The 20142-nt window shown below is 42.2% G+C and overlaps 1 protein-coding gene across 9 annotated transcripts in view; it reads left to right on the top strand.

The window, feature by feature from the left end:
- Positions 1 to 20142, top strand: part of kcnt1b (potassium sodium-activated channel subfamily T member 1b) — a 412195-nt gene that overhangs the window by 226779 nt on the left and 165274 nt on the right. For all 9 annotated transcript variants that reach the window (XM_072565807.1, XM_072565812.1, XM_072565806.1 and 6 more), the window contains 4 exons: positions 7350 to 7406; positions 12420 to 12468; positions 17603 to 17662; positions 20033 to 20107. In XM_072565807.1, the coding sequence (XP_072421908.1) occupies positions 7350 to 7406; positions 12420 to 12468; positions 17603 to 17662; positions 20033 to 20107 (241 nt within the window). The remainder of the gene's footprint in view (positions 1 to 7349; positions 7407 to 12419; positions 12469 to 17602; positions 17663 to 20032; positions 20108 to 20142) is intronic.

Raw genomic sequence — 20142 nt, forward strand, 5'->3', positions numbered from 1 at the left:
TCCACCTAACCTGAACATCTTTGGACTGTGGGAGGAAACCCATGCAGACACAGGGAGAATGTGAAAACTGCACACAGGCAGTTGCCTGAGGCTGGGATTCACCATGAGTCCCTTGTGCTATGAAGCAGCAGTGCTAACCACTGAGCAACCGTACTGTGACTCACTGGATTTGCTAGGGCATTCCTGGATAGATCCTACACCTTAGATCTCTCCAGCTGTTACCTGATCAATTATTAACAAATGAAGCAGGAAATGTTGAATTAGGGCAACCAGATATGTTCACATTCAAAGGGATGCTGGATGTGAATAGGAAAGAGAACAAAATAGATGGGTAAGCTGATGGTGTTAAACGAGTAAAGTACTTGAGTGGAGTGTGATGTTAGTCACAGAGTCATACAGCACAGAAACAGGCCCTTTGGTCCAACTAGTCCACACTGATCATAATCCCAAACTTAACTAGTCCCACTTGCCCATATCCCTCCCACTATTTCCTATTCATGTACTTATCCAAATATCTTTTAAATGTTGTAACTGTACCCACATCCTCCACTTCCTCTGGAAGTTCATTCCACACATGAACCTCTCTCTGTGTAAAAATGTTGCCCCCATGTCTTTTTAAAATCTTTCTCCTCTTACCTTAAAAAAAATTGTCTCCTAATCTTTGAAATCCCCCACCTTAGGGTAAAGATGAGGTGGAGGTGCTGGTGTTGGACTGGGGTGGACAAAGTCAGAAGTCACATAACACCAGGCTATAGTCCAACAGGTTTATTTGAAATCACAAGCTTTCGGAGCGCTGCCCCTTCGTCAGGTGGAGTGCTGGCGATGAAAGAGCAGCTCTCTGAAAGCTTGTGATTTCAAATAACCCTGTGGGACTATAACCTAGTGTCATGTGACTTCTGACTAGGGAAAAGACACCTGCCATTCACTTTATCGATACACCTCAGGATTTTATAAATCTATAAGGTCACCCCTCAACCTCCAATGCTACGGTGAAAAAGGTCCCAGCCTGTCCTTATGACTGAAACCCTCTATTCCTGGCAACATCCTGGTAAATCTCTTCTGACGTCTCTGCAGCTTAATAATATCCTATAACAGGGTCCTACAACAGAACGGGATATAGGGCTCCAGAAGACGCTTCATCAACGTCCTGTACAACCTCAATATAACGTCCCAACTCCTACACTCAAAGGTCTGAGCAACGAAGGCAAAAGTGCTAAACACTTTCTTAACCACCCTGTCTATATGTAACACAAATTTCAAAGAATTATGTACCTGAACCCCTCGGTCTCTCTGTTCTACAACACCACCCAAGGCTCTATTTTTAACTGTGTAAGTCTTGGCCCTGTTTGTTTTACCAAAATGCAATACCTTGCATTTATCCAAATTAAACTCCATTTACCACTCTTCAGCCCATTGACCCAATTGATCAAGATCTCTTTGTAATCTTAGATAACCTTCTTCACTGTCCACTATCCCACCAATGTTGGTGTCATCCACTGACCATACCTTCTGTAATCTTGTCTAATTCATTTCTATAACTTTCAAACAAACGTGGACCCAGCACCGAGCGCTGGATCCCTGGAACACCACTGGTTGTATGTCTCCAATCAGAAACCAACCCTCCTCCCTTGCTAGCATAGACCAAGTGGGCCAAAAGGTCTGCTTTCTATTCTATCTGGATTTAAGTTGCTGAATTGTCATAATCAAATCAAGGACCAGCTATTAGTGCAGTTGAAAACAGGAATGATTAACTGTTGATATTAAAATGAAGAATGATTAACGAAAGAATCATTGTGAAGAAGAGTTGCTTTGCCCGCCTTCCAAATGATTTGTGTGAGAGCTGCATTAACATACTTTAAAAAAAATCTTACACATTTTCCTCATGATCTACGTTGCTCCAGCAGACATTAAACATTAATTTCTGCATCACAGAGCACATTATTTAAACTTCACGTGTAACAAGCAGTAATCAAGACTTCGAGCTACTATCCAGCTTGATTTGCATTTATAATGACAGTCTTTAGTAGCATGTATACATTAAGCCTCAGTCCCTTTCTGTGTACTTAGGGCAGGAGCAAGGTTTCTATAGCACCACTTTGTTTGTTACTGATTGGAGTAAGCTTAGCAGCAACTCTAGTGTGCTGGTGTTGCATACAGTTGAGAAGGAGGCCATTTGGCCCATCAAATCTGCACCAACCCTCTAAAGAGCATCCCACCCAGCCCTAGCCCCCACCCTATCCCCCGTAACCCTGAAATACGGGGTAGACCATTTAGGACAGAGATGAGGAGAAACGTCTTCACCCAGAGAGTGGTGGCTGTATGGAATGCTCTGCCCCAGAGGGCAGTGGAGGCCCAGTCTCTGGATTCGTTTAAGAAAGAGTTGGATAGAGCTCTCAAGGATAGTGGAATCAAGGGTTATGGAGATAAGGCAGGAACAGGATACTGATTAAAGATGATCAGCCATGATCATATTGAATGGTGGTGCAGGCTCAAAGGGCAGAATGGCCTAATCCGGCACCTATTGTCTATTGTCTATTGTAATTTACCATGGCTAATCCTGGACACTACCAACAATTTAGCACAGCCGATCTCCCTAACCTGCAACAACAAAAACAGAAATTGCTGGAAAAACTCAGCAGGTCTGGCAGAATCTGTGGAGAGAAAGCACAGTTAACATTTCAGGTAGGTGACCCATCCTCAGAACACCTAAGCTGCACATCTTTGGACTGTGGGAGGAAAATGGAGCAGCTGACAGAAACCCACACACATACGTGGAGAACATGCAAACTCCACACAGACTGTCACCCGAGGCTGGAATTGAACTGGGTCTGATCTGTGTCACAGCGACTCCCTCCTATTGGAAGGATGTTGTGAATCTTAAAAGGGTGCAGAAATGATTTACAAGAATGTTGCCAGTGTTGGAAGATTTAAGCTATAGGGAGAGGCTGAATAGACAGGGACTGTTTTCCCTGAAATGTTGGAGTCAGAAGGGTGATCTTATAGAGGTTTATAAAATCATGAGGGGCATGGATAGGATAAATAGATAAGGTCTTTTCCCTGGGATGGGGGAGTCCAGAACTAGAGGACATAGGTTTAGGGTGAGAGGAAAAATGTTAAAAGGGACCTTAAGGAGCAACTTTTTTACACAGAGTATGGTACGTGTATGGAATGAGCTGCCAGAGGATGTGGTGGAGGCTGGTACAATTGCAACATTTAAAAGGCATCTGGATGGGTATATGAATATGATGGGTTTAGAGGGATATGGGCCAAATGCTGGCAAATGGGACTAGATTAATTTAGGATATCTGGTCAGCATGGGTGAGTTGGACCGAAGGGTCTGTTTCTGTTCCGTACATCTCTATGACTAACATGGCTTTGCTCCAATGGTTCTTAATCTTTTCAGTGTCATAGCACACTTCGGTAAAACAGCCAACTCCAAAGCACACCCACTTTTTGCAGCTGAATTAAGTGCTCATATTTTACTTGCATTTACTACAGCTATGGGCATACAAGAGAGGTTTGCAACATAGTGTGTACAACAAGCTAAGGAAGGATCAAATGTGTGAATGATTCACATTTTGTAATGACTCATTTCAAGATTTGCTCAACTCAACTATCGCTAAATATTCATGGCCCTAAATTGGTTCCACGCACCGCATTGAACTGATACATCATTGAAATTCAATGGGTAAGAGCAAAATGCAAAGTAAATTGCAAATTACCGAGTGAGTGGGAAGCCTGGGTCTATCCGTGTGCTAATAGCCTTATGACCTGGGGAAGAATTGATGAGAAGGCCACCTGTAAATCCTGCTCCACGCACCGCACTCTCTTTGGTCATTTTGTTTTGTCTTGTTTCAAGTTTGTCTCCTGTTTAAGATGAAGCACAGATTTTTCTTACCTTTGTACAAATTGCCAGACACACTTGGACAGTTCTCGCCAGTGTTCGGTCAAAGACCACTGTGCCATTCAATGGCCACCGTCATTGTCATCCACTGTTGGCCATCCTGATATAGTGACCTACCTCCTTTGGGGTGTGGTTTGCTCACTTGGCTGGACAGCTAGTTTGCAATAGAGAGTGATACCAGCGGTGTGGGTTCAATTCCTGCACCAGCTGAGGTTACCATGAAGAAGTCTCCTTCCTAATCTCTCCCTTTGCCTGAGGCATATTAAACCACTGCCAGTCATATCTCTCTCTCTCTCTCTCTCTCTCTCTCTAATGGGACACCAGCCCTATATCCTGGTAAGCCAATGGGAACTTATTACCATCTTATGAGCAAGCATCCTCTGCCAATTACCAGCTTTTCCACTCACTGTCACCACCTTCCCTCCTGTCACAGTTAGTTCCCATACTGTTATTCTGTTCTGTCATTAACTCCTAATGTCATACAGTTTACCAAGTGCCTGTCATAAAGTATCAGACTGTCCTGTTCTCCGTGTGTCTCCTGCTTTTGTCAACTTGCTACCATCACCATATCAGCAAGTTATCATTGTGCTATCTGGATGCTGAGTTATAGCCCTGATAATGGGAATCTCCGATATTTCATGCTCACTGCATTGACCTTCTGCCACTGCGCCTGTCTGATTGTTGTCACTGTGCTATATCTGAATTCTTGCTGACCATCAATTTCTGCTTCACCTGACACTTTCTTCAACCATTCATTGCCAAGGTGAATACTTCCCTGGTTCCGGGTCCCCAAAAAGATGTTGCATCTTATTGAGTGATCCCATCTCCTTTACGAGGTAATTGTCTGTATCGCTGAGTATTGACTCACCAATCCCAGCCCCTGATTTTTTTGTGCCAGGTCAGGAATACAGAGAGAGAACATTCGCCTGCTACCACAAACCCTACCTGGAAAAAAAACTGGCCAAGGAGGTGGGATTTTCGATTGAGGTGGTCCATGTCTACTTTTAGCAACCTCGAACAAACCTGAGCTTCCCCAAAGGAGTACCTTACCTTTCCCAAAGGGCTCCTTACCTTCCTTAAAGATGCCCCAAGTTGAGATCTAAAAGTTAAAAGAAAATATAGCTACCTGACAAAGGAGCAGCGCTCCAAAAGCTTGTACTTTCAAATAAACCTGTTGGACTATCACCTGGTGTCGTGTGATTTTTAACTTTCGCCACTGCAGTCCAAACCCGAATATCCACATCATGAGATCTAAAAGGATGCTGTACCATTCCAAGGTGGAATCCTGTATTCTCAGGAACATGTACAAGTATCAGAATGTCTCTGACCTATTCTGTTTTGCTCAAGTCAGGTTTCACATCAAAGGGCTGCCCATTTTATCCGAGGCAGGGGGGAGGAAGTGTTGTGCTCAGTGGCAGGATTTAGAATCACCATTTATGGCACATCTCCATTGTGGGGAAAATTCAGTGCCTTTCTTATTCATTCAAGGGATGGGGGCCTTGCTGCATTTATTGCCCATCCCTAATTGCCCAGAGGGCAGTTAAGTGTCAACCACATTGCTGTGGGTCTGGAGTCGCATGTAGGCCAGACCGGGCAAGGATGGCAGTTTCCTTCTCTAAAGGACATTAGCAAAACAGATGGTTTTTTTCCAACAATCGATTCATAGTCGTCATTAAATTCTTAATTAGAGATTTTTTTTAAGAAACCGATTTCAAATTCTTCTGTCTGCCATGGCAGGAGTCAAACCCAGGTTCCCAGAGATTACCTGAATCTCTGGATTAGCAGTCCAGAAATAGTACCACTAGATCACCACCTCCCCACTGTGTACTTATGATTACTGCCTGTGGCATGTAGATAGGATACAGGCACCCATAGAGCAGAGAAATCAATGTTTAAAGTCTGCTTTCACACAGCAGTATTGGTTATAAGAAAAATGGCTTTTGAGATATAGTGTTAATAGTCATGGAGGGAATGTGGCAGCCATTTTGCATATGACAGGGTTTCACAATAGACAAGGTAATGACGATCATGCTGACTGCCATTTTCTCCCATCAACCCTTGCACTGGTGACAGAGCTATTAGCACTATTCCCTACTCAAATTTTCTTCCCCGAACCTTTACGTAAGTCATGAGTTGTACCTTAACTGGAGCTTTATGTCCAATTCTGGGCGTCACACTTTCAGGAGAGATAGCATGGTCTTGGTCCAGATATAGAGAAGAATTTCCAGGAAAATATGAGGATGGAGGGACTTCAGTTATGGAAAAAGTGAGAAGAGCTAGGATTACTTTCCTTGGAGCAGAAAAGGTTACGTGGAGATCAAATTGAGTTTTTTATTAATCATTCATGGGATGAGTGTGTTGCTGGCTAAGTCAGGATTTATTGCCCATCCTGGAGCACAGTTAAGAGTCACATTGCTGTGGGTCTGGAGTCACATGTAGGCCAGACCAAGTAAGGATGGCAGCTTTCCTCCCTCGAGTTTAACAGTGAATCAAATGGGTTTTTCTAACAATCAGCAATGGATACATGGTCATCATTAAATTCTTAATTCCAGATTTTTTTATTGAATTCAAATTCCACTATCTGCTGTGATGGGATTGAAACTATTCTCCCTTGTGAAGAAACACAGCTTTCATATGGTCAGCCACCAGAGAGAGCACATTTAAGAACATTGGAAAACAACATCAGAGGGATGATTTATTTTATGCAGCAAGTTATAAAAATCTAGCATAGACTAAGTGAAAGCGTAAGGGAGAGAAATTCAGTAATAAATCTCATCAAACGAATTGGGTATATGTTTGAAGTGGAAAAAAAAGTGAAAGACCAGGGGCTAAATAACAAGGGAGTAACTTTAGTTTGGCACAGTGGGCAGAATGGCTGACTTCAATAGTATTTGATTCTACGATGGGCCTTACTATGAGGCAACATGGTGGGTCAGTGGTTATTGCTATTGCCTCACAGTGCCAGAGACCTGGGTTCGATTCCACCCTTGGGAAATTGTGTGGAGTTTGCACATTCTCCCTGTGTCTGCATGGGTTCCCTCCAGGTGCTCTGGTTTCCTCCCACAGTCCAAAGATGTGCAGGTTAGGTGGATTGGTGTTGTTAAATTGCCCATAGTGTCCAGGGATCTGCAGGCTAGGTGGGTTAGTCATGGGAAAGGCATGTTTAGAGGGTAGGCACATGTGTTTGCGTGAGATATTCTTCAGAGGGTCAGTGTGGACTCGATGGGCTGAATTGCCTGCTCCCACACTGTATATATCACTTAAGATCAAAGGATTCTTGAAAACCAATCTTCCAGCTGCACATTAAGTTGTCCCTTTGTAATTTGCCTGCACTGCCTGTTCATTGTATAATAGTTTGGAACCTTTAATTATATTGAACATTACGTCCATGTACTTTAATGATTGCCTAACATTGTTTTCTGTCACTCTATGAATTCTCTCTTAGCTGGGGATGTGCAAAGAAGAATTATTTAAACACATCATCCACTGATGTAATCGACTGGTAAGTGTCTTTCAGTGAAGAATTGAACTAACTAAGCTTAAGCCAGTTTTCTTTTGGGGTGGTAAGAGAGAGTTAAACCTGTTTCACCTGCACATCCACCAATGTCATTTATTGTATCCATTGCTCTCGTTGCGGTCTCCTCGACATTGGGGAGACTGGACGCCTTGTCACAGAGCACTTTAGGGAACATCTCCGGGACACCCGCACCAATCAACCACACCGCCCTGTGGCCCAATATTTCAACTCTCCTTCCCACTCTGCCGAGGACATGCAGGTCCTGGGCCTCCTTCACTGCCGCTCCCTTACCACCCAACGCCTGGAGAAAGAACACCTCATCTTCTGTCTCGGAACACTTCAACCCCAGGGCATCAATGTGGACTTCACCAGTTTCCTCATTTCCCCTCCCCCCACCTCACCCCAGTTCCAAACTTCCAGCTCAGCACTGTCCCCATGACTTGTCCTACCTGCCAATCTTCCTTCCCACCTATCTGCTCCACCCTCCTCTCTGACCTATCACCTTCATCCCCACCCCCATCCACCTATTGTACTCTTTGCTACCTTCTCCCCAGCAACACCCCCCTCCCATTCATCTCACCTGGAGGCTCCCTGCCTTCAGTCCTGATGAAGGGCTTTTGCCCGAAACGCCGATTTTCCTGCTCCTCGGATGCTGCCTGACCTGCTGTGCTTTTCCAGCACCACTCTAATCTAGAGAGTTAAACCAGCTGTCTCATTTCTGATATGGAAACTATAGGAGACTAAATCTCCAGTGACATCTTATGCTCACAGAAAACTTAGCGTCTTTACCTTCATTTCTGCTGTCCAGTTCTTGAGAAAATATATGGGCCATCATTTTCCCTAAATTTGCTGTGTTCATGTCGCACAAAAGCTAGAATATACAGCAGAGAGCACCACATTATAGCTAAGTCACAATTTTTGCAAAGAAAAAGAGAGGAGAGAGGACAAGAGCTTATTGCATGTAGTTCTGTACCTACAGTTTTGATCTTACTCTCCTTCACTTTTTTCATTTGAATTTGTGTCTACAGGAATGGAAAATGAGTTTTTTCCCATGCAGCTCACTGCCTTGTTAGGAGTAAATATCATTATTTCAGTGCACGGGACAGCTAGCTATTATTGACCATCTTAAACTGAAATTTAAAGGCTTGAGAGGGAAATTGTCCCCTGCCCCACCCAAAAACAATTCAGTCTTTGCACATCATGCATCCTAAATTTCCCCGGCATCCTAACTCTCAACTCGTGAAAGTGGCACCTGCCCTCTCATTTATCTGATCCACATTCTCTCACAGTGTGTATCCACTAAGAAGAAGCTTACAAATTATATTGAGGCATCAGTGCCACTGCAAGCTGTGCAATAAAATAATCTAGTATCCATAGAGTCATACAGCACAGAAACAGACCCTTCAGTTCAACCAGTCCATGCCATACATAATCCCAAACTAACCTAGTCCCACCTGCCTGGCCCATATCCCTCTGAAACTTACCTATTCATGTACTTATCCAAATGTCTTTGAAACGTTGTATCTGTGTGTCCACACCCATCATTTCCTCAGGAAGTTAATTCCACACGTAGACCACCCTCTCAGTGAATTTTGCTCCTCATATATTTTTTAAATCTCTCTCCTCTCACCTTAAAAATATGCCCTTAATCCTGAAATCCCTCATCCTAAGGGAAAGATACCTACCATTAACCTTATCTATACCTCTCATTATTTTATAAACCTTGATAAGGTCACCTCTCAACCTCCTATGCTCCAGTGATAAAAGTCCCAGCCTACCCAGCCTTTCTTGATAACTCAACCCTTCCATACCCAGCAACATCCTGGTAAATCTCTTCTGAGCCCTCTCCATAATATCCCTCATTTAAGTAGGTGACCAGGACTGAACAAATCAAAAGAATGCTTTATCAAACGTGAAGCATTGCGCAACGTTGGAATGCATAAGTTGTAGGTAGCACGTTTTGAGAAAATGTATAGCTCAGGTTGAGATTCTGGATGAAGGTTTGCTCACTGAGCTGGGAGGTTCATTTCCAGACATTTTGTCATCCTACTAAGTAACATCTTCAGTGGGCCTAATATCATTTCCAAAATACCGTGCAAGAACTATATCAAACACTACATTGGACAACTAGGCAGAAATATAGCCACCAGGATACGTGAGCACCAACTAGCCACAAAAAGACATGACCCTCTCTCACTAGTATCCTCACATAAAGATAAGGAAGGACACCACTTCGACTGGGACAACACATCCATCTTAGGACAAGCCAAACAGAGACATGCACGAGAATTCCTAGAAGCATGGCATTCCACCCGGCACTCTATCAACAAACAAATTGAGTTAGACCCCATCTACCACCCCCTGAGAAAAAGAATAGGAAATGACGTCACTCAAGGAACTAACATTGCCAACTAAAGAAACCTGAACATATAAACAGAAAGCAGGAATCATGTACAGTGCTTCGCCAGAGGCCCACTGAAGATAGTAGGGTGGTGGCGAAATGTCTGGAAATGAACCTCCCAGCTCAGCAAGCAAACATCCATACGTTGTACTGTTTTGTTGGAACTTAAATCTTAAGAAATGCAGACATCCAATGTCTAAACTGTTGGAAAATGTTCTGGGGAAGGATGAGGTGGGTCAGACGGAGAGAACACAACAGTAGTGAGGAAGTTCTGACAATGTTAAAATGCATATGCAGCAACTAAGTAACTAAGTAGGTAGGTTAGTTTGGTACAAATATCAGTACAACTTCAGCTTTTAGTCCTAAATCACAACTGATTCAAATTTGGAATAACCCCATAGATATCATTGCCCACCCTCCCACCCCCCCCACCCCATGCCAACACACATTGAATGTCACACAGGAACTCACCAAGGCTCCTTCAACAGTTCTTTAATGCAAACTCTATCACTGAGATGGACAAGGGCTGAAGATGGGTGGGAACACCACCCCTTATAAATTGCCCTCTAAGTCACACACCATTCTGACTTGGAACTAGATCTACTGTTCCTTTCCTTTTGTTAGGTCAACACCCTGCAACTGTCTCCCTAACAGCACTGTGGTGTGCCTACTCCTTATATACTATATTAGTTCAAGAAGGACTGATTAGGGATAGTCAGCATGGCTTTGTGCATGGGAAATCATGTCTCATTAACTTGACTGAGTTTTTTAAAGAAGTAACAAAGAGGATTGATGAGGGCAGAGCAGTAGACATGATGTAAATGGACTTCAGTAAAGCGTTCGACAAGGTTCCTCGTGGGAGATTGGCTAGCAAGGTTAGATCTTGTGGAATACAGGGAGAACTAACCATTTGGACATAGAACTGCCTTGAAGGTAGAAGACAGAGGTTGGTGGTGGAGGGCTGTTTTTCAGACTGGAGGCCTGTGATCAGTGGAGTGCCACAAGGATTGGTGCTGGGTTCACTACTTTTCATCATTTATATAAATGATTTGGATTTGAACATAGCAGGTATAGTTAGTAAGGTTGCAGATGACATCAAAATTGGAGGTGAAGTGGACAGCAAAGAAGGTTACCTCAGATTACAACAGGATCTTGATCAGATGGGCCAATCAGCTAAGGCATGGCAGGTGGAGTTTAATTTAGATAAATGCGAGGTTTACATTTTGGGAAAGCAAGTCAGAGCAGGACTTATACACTTAATGGTAAGGTCCTAGGGACTGTTGCTGAACAAAGAGACCTGAGGGTGCAAGTTCATAGTTCCTTGAAAGTGGAGTTGCAGGTAGATAGGATAGTGAAGAAGGCATTTGGTATGCTTCTCTTTATTGGTCAGTGCACTGAGTACAGGAGATGGGAGGTCATGTTGCGGCTGTACAGGAAATTGGTTAGGCCACTGATGGAACACTGTGTGCAATTCTGGTCACCTTCCTATCGGAAAGATGTTATGAAACTTGAAAGGGTTCAGAAAAGATTTACAAGGATGTTGCCAGAGTTGGAGAATTTGAGCTATCGGGAGAGGCTGAATAAGATGGGGCTGTTTTCTCTGGAACGTCGGAGGCTGAGAGGTGACTTTAAAGAGGTTTATAAAATCATGAGGAGCATAGATATGGTAAATAAGCAAGGTTTGTCCCCTGGGATGTGGGAATCCAGAACTAGAGGGTATAGGTTTAAGGTGAGAGGGGAAAGATGTAAAAGGGACCTAAGGGGCAACGTTTTCACACAGAGGGTGGTACGTGTATGGAAAGAGCTGCCAGAGGAAGTGGTGGAGGCTGGTACAATTACAACATTTAAAAGGCATCTGGATGGGAATATGAATAGGAAGGGTTTGGAGTGATATGGGCCAAATGCTGGCAGGTGCCACTAGATTAGATTAGGATATCTGGTCAGCATGGACGCGTTGGACTGAAGGGTCTGTTTCTGTGCTGTATTGACTCTATAAAGCAGATCACCACAATATTCTCAGTGACATTTAAGGTCGAGCTGTAATACTGATCGTGTCAGTGACACCCATAAACAACGAACATATAAGACATAAGACATAGGGGCAGAAATTAGGCCATTTGGCCTATCGAATCTGTTCCAACATTCAATCATGGCTGATAAGTTTTTTTCAATCCATTCTCCAACTTTCTCCCTGTACTGTTTGATCCCCATGATAATCAAGAACCGATGTATCTTAATCTTAAATACATTCAATGACCTGGACTCCACAGCCTTCTGTGGCAATGAATTGCATAGATTCACCACTCTCTGGATGAAGAAGATTTTCCTCATCCCTGTTCTAAAAGGTCTTCCCTTTACTCTAAGGCTATGCCTAAAATCCTAGTCTCTCCTACCAGTGGGAACATGTTCCAAACATCCACTCTGTCCAGGCCTCTCAGTATTCTGGAAGTTTCAATCAGATCGCCCTCTCATCCTTCTTTAAGAATGTCTGTTAAACCAGTTAGAAGTGAAAGGTAATGTTTCTGAATGACTAGCTGAGGTAATTCAGCTATTTTGAAGGTAGAATCAATTGTGCTTGCTTTCTTTACTGTTTACAGGGGATCCATATTCTGGGTCAACAGGACACTGTGGCTGTGGGGCATTCAGGTAAACAACAAAATACAGTGAAAGAAAAAGATTTTCTCTGTTGTCTGTCTGTACTAAGGAAGAAAGACATTTTTTGAGTTAGCATTGGCTCCGGCTGTGTGTTTGATTGTGGTTATTCTGTTTGGCTTAAGTGGATGGTTTCTGGAGGTGGAGGGTTTTGTTGTAATCAGCTGCCTTGTTAAAATTCTGCTTTCATCATCAAGAGCCCCTTAGCCACCCTCAAAATATATCGAACTGAGGTTGCGGTGAATCATCTTATATGTTGTATACAAATAGTTTGCTACGTGGGACTGCAATTTGGCACCCAGTGTTCACAAGCAGTTGTCTGAGTGGACCTGGACAGCAGCAACTTGTTTGTCTTAATCATACAATGCAGTCAGCTTGGCCTCCTACCCCTGGTTCCCAAAGGCCCATCTGTCTCATAACTGAAGGAGGTGGCAGATAATAACCAGTTGCAATGGGATTACAGATCAAAAAGCTTGATTTCATCTAACAGAGACATAACCTGTGAACTGAATTGTGCTTTATCGTACTTTAGTGAAAGGCTACTTGGGTCAAATATGAGCACCGTATAATAAACAGTTCAGCATGCCTATCAATCATCATTTGAAAATTTTCAGAAGCCTGAGCTCCTACATAAACAAAAAACAAGGCACATTGCAGTAGTGTTCAAGATGGCGTTAGCAATGAAGACTGATATTACATCGACAGAATTATTTGTTTGACCTCTTTGTTTAGTTTAAACTATTCCCTTACACCTTTTAGTCAGCACTGCCACTGCATTGTTCATCTTGGAAAGTCTCTTGCTGTAGAAAAACATTTCATCCTAGATGTGTTCCTGCATCCTTTGTCCTTGGACCTAATTGTAAATCATCCATCAAGGTTTTGCCACGTACAGTGCTGCAAATGGAGCATTGTCCCACCATTGTTTTTTTTGGGATTATTACAAACATAAAACACTCACAGTCTGACACTTGTGAATCAGATGAGGCTTAGAGCAATGGGGAAGTGATGGCCTCGTGATATTACCACTAGACTATTAATCCAGAGACCCGGGTAATGCTCTGGGGACATGGGTTCAAATGCCACCATGTCTGATGGCGGCACCATGGCGGTCTAATGATGATTATGATACCATAGTTGGGTAAAATCCCAGCTGGTTCACTAATGCCTTTCATCATTACCTGGTCTGGCCTACATGTGACCCCAGACCCCAAGTAATAGAACATTACAGCGCAGTATAAACCCTTTGGCCCTCGACGCTGCGCCAATCTGTGAATCCTATCTAACCTACACTGTTCCATATGCCTATCCAATGCCCTCGATGTTGCACTGACCTGTGAAACCAATCTGAATCCTATCTAACCTACGCGAGTCCATTCTTGTCCACATGCCTATCCGATGATAATTTAAATGCCCTTAAAGTTGGTAAGTCCACTACTGTAGCAGGCAGTGTGTTCCAGTTTTGGATGTAGGTTGCTTGCTGAGCTGAAAAGTTCATTTCCAGACGTTTCGTTACCTTACTAGGTAACATCTTCAGTGGACCTCATGCAAAGCAATGCTGAAAATTCCTGCTTTCTATTTATATGCTTTGGGTTTCTTTGGGTTGATGATGTCATTTCCTGTGGTGAAGTCACTTCCTGTTCCTTTTCTCAGTGGGTGGTAGATGGGGTCTAACTCAATGTGTTTGTTGATAGAGTTCCGTTTGGAATGCCATGCTTCTAGCAATTCTCGTGCATGTCTTTGTTTGGCTTGTCCTAGGATGGATGTATTGTCCCAGTTGAAGTGGTGTCCTTCCTTGTCCGTATGTGAGGATACTAGTGAGAGTGGGACATGTCTTTTTGTGGCTAGTTGGTGTTCATGTATCCTGGTGGCTAGTTTTCTGCCTGTTTGTCCAATGTAGTATTTGTTACAGTCCTTGCACGGTATTTTGTAAATGACGTTAGTTTTGCTCATTGTCTGTATAGGGTCTTTCAAGTTCATTAGCTGCTGTTTTAGTGCGTTAGTGGGTTTGTGGGCTACCATGATCTCAAGGGGTTTGAGTAGTTTGGCAGTCATTTCCGAGATGTCTTTGATGTATGGGGGAGTGGCTAGGGTTTCTAGATGTGTTTTGTCTGCTTGTTTGGGTTTGTTGCTGAGAAATCGGTGGACTGTGTTCATTGGGTACCCATTGTTTGAATATGCAGTATAGGTGATTTTCCTCTGTGCTGTAGTGTGTGTTGGCTCGTTGAAATAATGTTCTGATGCAGCTTCATTTGTGGGTGTTGGGATGATTGCTTCTGTAGTTCAATATTTGGTCTGTATACGTTGTTTTTCTGTAGGCTCTGGTTTGAAGTTCCCCATTGGCTATTTGCTCTACTGTGACATCTAGGAATGGCAGTTTATTGTTGTTTTCCTCCTCTTTAGTGAATTTTATGCCAGCAATGGTTTTATTGATGGTCTTGAAGGTTTCCTCTAACTTGTTTCGTTTAGTGAGGACAAAGGTGTCACCCACGTAGCGGACCCAGAGTTTGGGTTGGATGGTTGTTAGAGCTGTTTGCTCAAGTCTCTGCATTACTGCCTCTGCTAAGAACCCTGATATTGAAGATCCCATGGTGTTCCATTGGTTTTTCTGTAAGTTTTGTTGTTGAAGGTGAAGTGAGTGGTAAGGCATAAGTTCACTAGATTGATGATATTCTCCTTGTTGATGAAGTTAGTTGTGTTTGGTGTATGTGTCTTTGGGTCTTCTAATAGTGTAGTCAGTGTTAATGTTGATGGCCAGGTTAATGTTGATGGAAGTAAACAGGGCTGTTACATCAAAGGAGACCATTATTTCATTCTCTTCTATTTTAGTATCTTTGGTCTTCAGGAATTCTTGGGTGGAGTGGATGGAGAAGGTCTTTGTGGTTGGGGGGGGGGGGGGGGGGGGGAAGGGGGGGTGGTGATCCTGTTGGTAAGTGTTGGTATCTGTAAGTAGTGAGTTTGCTTTTTTCAATGTAGTCTCTTTGATTTAAAATGACTGTCAAGCGTCCTTTGTCTGCAGGTAGGATAACAATGTTTTTATCTTTTTTTTAGTCATTCCAGTGCTTTCCTTTCTTGTGTATTGAGTGTGTTTCCTTCCTTTTTTCTGCTTAATGTTGGTGTGACTACTTCTCTGATGGATTGTTGGGTTTCTTCTGTGAGTTGGTTGTCTTTTAGTGTTGTTTCTAATGCGGCTAAGAAATCTTTCTTGTCCGCTTCCTGGCAGTTGTAATTTAATCCTCTTACGAGGATGGCTTGACATGACCCTCTCTCATTAGTATCCTCACATACAAATGCGGAAGGACACCACTTCAACTGGGACAATACATCCATCCTAGGACAAGCCAAACAAAGACACACACGAGAATTCCTAGAAGCATGGCATTCCAACTACAACTCTATCAACAAACACACCGCGTTAGACCCCATCTACCACCCCCTGAAAAAAGGAACAGGAAGTGACTTCACCACAAGAAATAGCATCATCACAAGAAATGACACCACCAGCCCAAAGAAACCCAAACATATAAATAGAAAGCAGGAATTTTCAGCATTGCTTTGCATGAGGTCCACTGAAGATGTTACCTAGTAAGGTAACGAAATGTCTGGAAATGAACCTTTCAGCTCAGCGAGCAAACCTACATCCAAAACCACAACCTTAGCTACAAATCTTCTCAAAACTCACTTAGCCCCTACTACTCTCTGAGTAATGTGATTGACTCATAACCATTGTCTGTGCAATTAGAGATCGGCAATGAATACTGGCCGCAATGTGAATTAATTTAAAAAAAACTTTCTCTTCTGATTCAGAAATATGCCTTGCCCAATCTCAAAATCTATCATGTACTCCTTGTACCAAATCCTAGCCCCTCCTGAGAAAGACCTGATTGTCTGCCCATCTGTCTTTAAAGACTCATTCAAATTGCTGCCAAAGGAAGGGCATCTTCCCAGTGCCTGCATGTAATTTGCTTGACAGTGCCCAAGATTATGTCATGTAGATGTTGTATACAAAATCCATTAGTCTGGATTGGATTCAGATCAAGGGACCACTGGTGAGTGAACAAAGTGTTCATCCAACCAGCCTCCAATTTATTAACCCTTTAGGACATGATACTGATAACAAATTATTGAAAACATTGTCTCAGGCTTTGCAGTCAGCAACAGAAGAAGCACTTGTTCTCCACCTGCCCAAAGCTGCCCAAAGTCTTTGCTGACTTTTTGAGTGGTAACTTGCCCCTATCAGACATCGTATTCACTGTGATGCCCTTAATAGGGGAGGACAGCAAGATACAAAACAATGAGGCTCTTCAACCCAAGAACCCTTAATGAGTCACACAGAGTCCAAAGCAAGTAGTAGAAATCATATAGAAAGCAGAGAAAAAAAGAGAGGAAATGTAAGATGAGGTGAATGAGATTAAGAAGCCAAAATACTAAAAATAATGCTAAACTTATTTTTTCCTGTAACCAATAATTATTAGAAATGAGACTGGGGAAGAATATTTCAAGACAGAAGTGTTTGTTTATGAGTAATTACAATGAATAAGCTGTTAAAAATTCATTTGCTCCTAAATGTAACAGCACTAAGTTCTTCTGGTATTTTTTATTGAATAACTGTTGTGTCAGTATCACAACCTCATTCCCTGATGTTCATTTCACTGCCAAGTCTCTTGGTCAGGTTCACATGAGTAGAGGAGTGAAGTAACTCATACTCAACGTCTTCATTTCCACATTTAACTGCACAAGTGGGCACTCTGGAAGTTGCTGTCTCAGTTACTATAATGACAATGATGACTGTAACTCTAACCGTTATTGTTGATGTAAAAGTCAAGTCATTATACGACATTGTTTGCCTTGACAATTGACATCTGTGTCACCATTCTTCCCAAATTACACAGCATGCAGCATTGTACATCGAACAGACTCCACTGTAGTTTTTAAAACGTTATACACATGCAATTTGTTAAGAAAATCTGAAGAATGCTTTCCGGAACAGATCTTGTGTGGGTGTAACTCCTTTGAATTTAGCTCAAACATACAAAGTAGACTGTTACCAGTTATGTTGTGTAATTAAGAAAAATGAATTAGTTCTTAAATGTGGCATTTGTGTTGAGTTTTATTTCTCTAATCTCCATAGGTTACAGTGGCCTTAATTAGTTTCTTGGAGACCATGCTCCTCACATACCTAAGCTACAAGGTAAGTAACCATTGGTTGATGAATAGAAATTAGACCCTCATTGAAAGATAAACTATTCTATACCAACTTCCAATGAAATAATAATGGTCTTAGTTTGTTTTTTGCCTATTGATTCCATGCATTGTTGAGACTTTGATTGGAAATTCACCTTTGTTAGTAGATTTGGGAATCTCTAAATCATTCTTCAGCCCTCTGGAACTGCAATTCCATTTTACGGAGAAACAAGACAAGAGTCAGCACTGTGGTACATGTTTTCCATGGCTATAATGTCCCTTACTAATGTCATGATCAGGACTGTCCATAGTCCTTCATGAAAGTTGAATAAAATGATGAATCTACAATGAATTGAGATGATAAAATATAATTGAAGTGATATTTTATATTTTATCATGCATTGAAACCACTGCTATCTGGTTGTACATCTCACTGTACACAGAGATGAAAAAAAAGACTGATCAATAAACTGCACCAAAATTTTATTCATTTCAAGAACTAGGAAGCACAAAAATGAGGATGTTATTGTGAAAAGATAATTTGTTGCTGAGCATGCATCCTGTCTGAAAGGGGGTGATGATAAGCATCTGAATAAGGGAAAAAAGCAAAGCGAGGTGGTACTGTTGTGATGCTGGACTAGCAATCCCAAGTCCCAGGCCAATGATCAGGGGACATGAGTTCAAACATCACCACTCAGACAGTGGAATTTGACTTCAATAGAAGTTTGGAATTCAGAGCTGGTCTAATGGTGACCATTGTCGATAGTTGTTAAAAACCCATCTGGTTCACTAATGCCCTTTAGGGAAGGAAATCAGCCATCCCCACCTAGTCTGGCCTACATGTGATTGTAAACCCACAGTAAAGTGATTGATTCTTAATGACCCTCTTGGCAATAAGTGTTGGACTGGCCAGTGATGCTGACGTCCCGTGGACATGTCATAGCCAAGGCTGCTGCAGTGGTGAAGCAAACCTGTCGTTCTTGCCGCCTCACACATTAACAAACTTGTCACATCTCAGACTGAATTCCACTCTTTGTTCATGTAGTTCTTCTGATTTTCCAAAAAAAAATTGAAGAGAATCCTGAGGATTAGTGCAGTTCATTGTCCAAAACAACTGAAAGAACTGAAGATATTGGAAATCTGAGACAAAAACAGAAAATGTTGGAAAATCTCAGCAGGTCTGACAGCATCTGTGGAGAGAAATCAGAGTTAACGTTTTGGGTCCAGTGATCCTTCTTCTGAACTGTATTTTGTACTATACATCAATGTTTCACCCTCAAATAGATCTGAATCAATAATCATACCTATTATTAACTGTTTATAGAATGAAGGCAGCCCAGCAGTTCTATGTCAGTGCTTGTGCTCCACACACGGTTCCTAAATCACTTCTTTATCTGATCTTCTCTAAATATTCTTTTTATTCATTATCCGAAGCACCTTATCTAGCTTCCCCTTAAATACATCATTTTGTTGATTATCCAAATGGCTACAAAGAGCCAATTGCTTGTCATTCATGTCATTTAATTAAAGGTTTTCAGAGATCAATGCAGAGTTTAACTTTAAATAGCTCTTAATTAGGTAGAAAAAGATATAATAAAGGGATGCATCGATTCGAGTCTCCTATGTACTGAGTTGAATAATATGTTTTGAAAATGTGTTAAACTGCTTTCCAAAAATTTGTATTCAAATCAGAGGAAGGTAGTTTTGGCCATAATGTTATTGCTCCTGTGATACATTTTCCATAGAATCCCGACAGTGTGGAATCAGGCCCTTCAGCCCAACAAGTCCACACTGACCCTCCAAACAGTAACCCACCCAGACCCATTCCCCTACATTTCCCCCTCACTAATGCACCTAATCTACACATCCCTGAATACTATGGACAATTTAGCATGGCCAAATCACCCAACCTGCTTATCGTTGGACTGTGGGAGGAAACCAGAGCACCCAGAGGAAATCCGCGCAGACACTGGGAGAATATGCAAGCTCCACGCAAACAGTCGCCTGAGGCTGGATGAGAGCCCAGGTCCTTGGTGTTGTAAGGCAGCAATGCTAACCACTGAGTTTTACACTGGCAGTTTTAAATTCTAATACTAAACTATCTCTGCTCCTGTCGCTTACAATAATCTTGTTACCAAGAGCGGTTCAATGTCCTAGCAATAAAATTAAAATGAATCAATGATAGTGCACAATTGTCAACTCTACAGTCCCAACAGGGAGCTGCATTTAGACAAAGTACATATTGGAAAGCCAGCACAACAATGTTGCAAAACCACATCAAAGGACTTACCTTTGCCTGAAATAACTTATTGAATTTCAAAGCTTAGAAACAAGTTGTGATATTCCACATTGCCTAATGCCACATTGATCTTTACAGGGGAACATCTGGGAACAGATTTTCCGAGTAACATTCATCCTTGAAATGATCAACACTGTTCCTTTCATCATCACAGTAAGTCATCACAAAATATTTACCTCTGGTTTTTT

The sequence above is a fragment of the Chiloscyllium punctatum genome, chromosome 49 (genome assembly GCF_047496795.1).
Source record: "Chiloscyllium punctatum isolate Juve2018m chromosome 49, sChiPun1.3, whole genome shotgun sequence".
Classification (NCBI taxonomy): domain Eukaryota; kingdom Metazoa; phylum Chordata; class Chondrichthyes; order Orectolobiformes; family Hemiscylliidae; genus Chiloscyllium; species Chiloscyllium punctatum.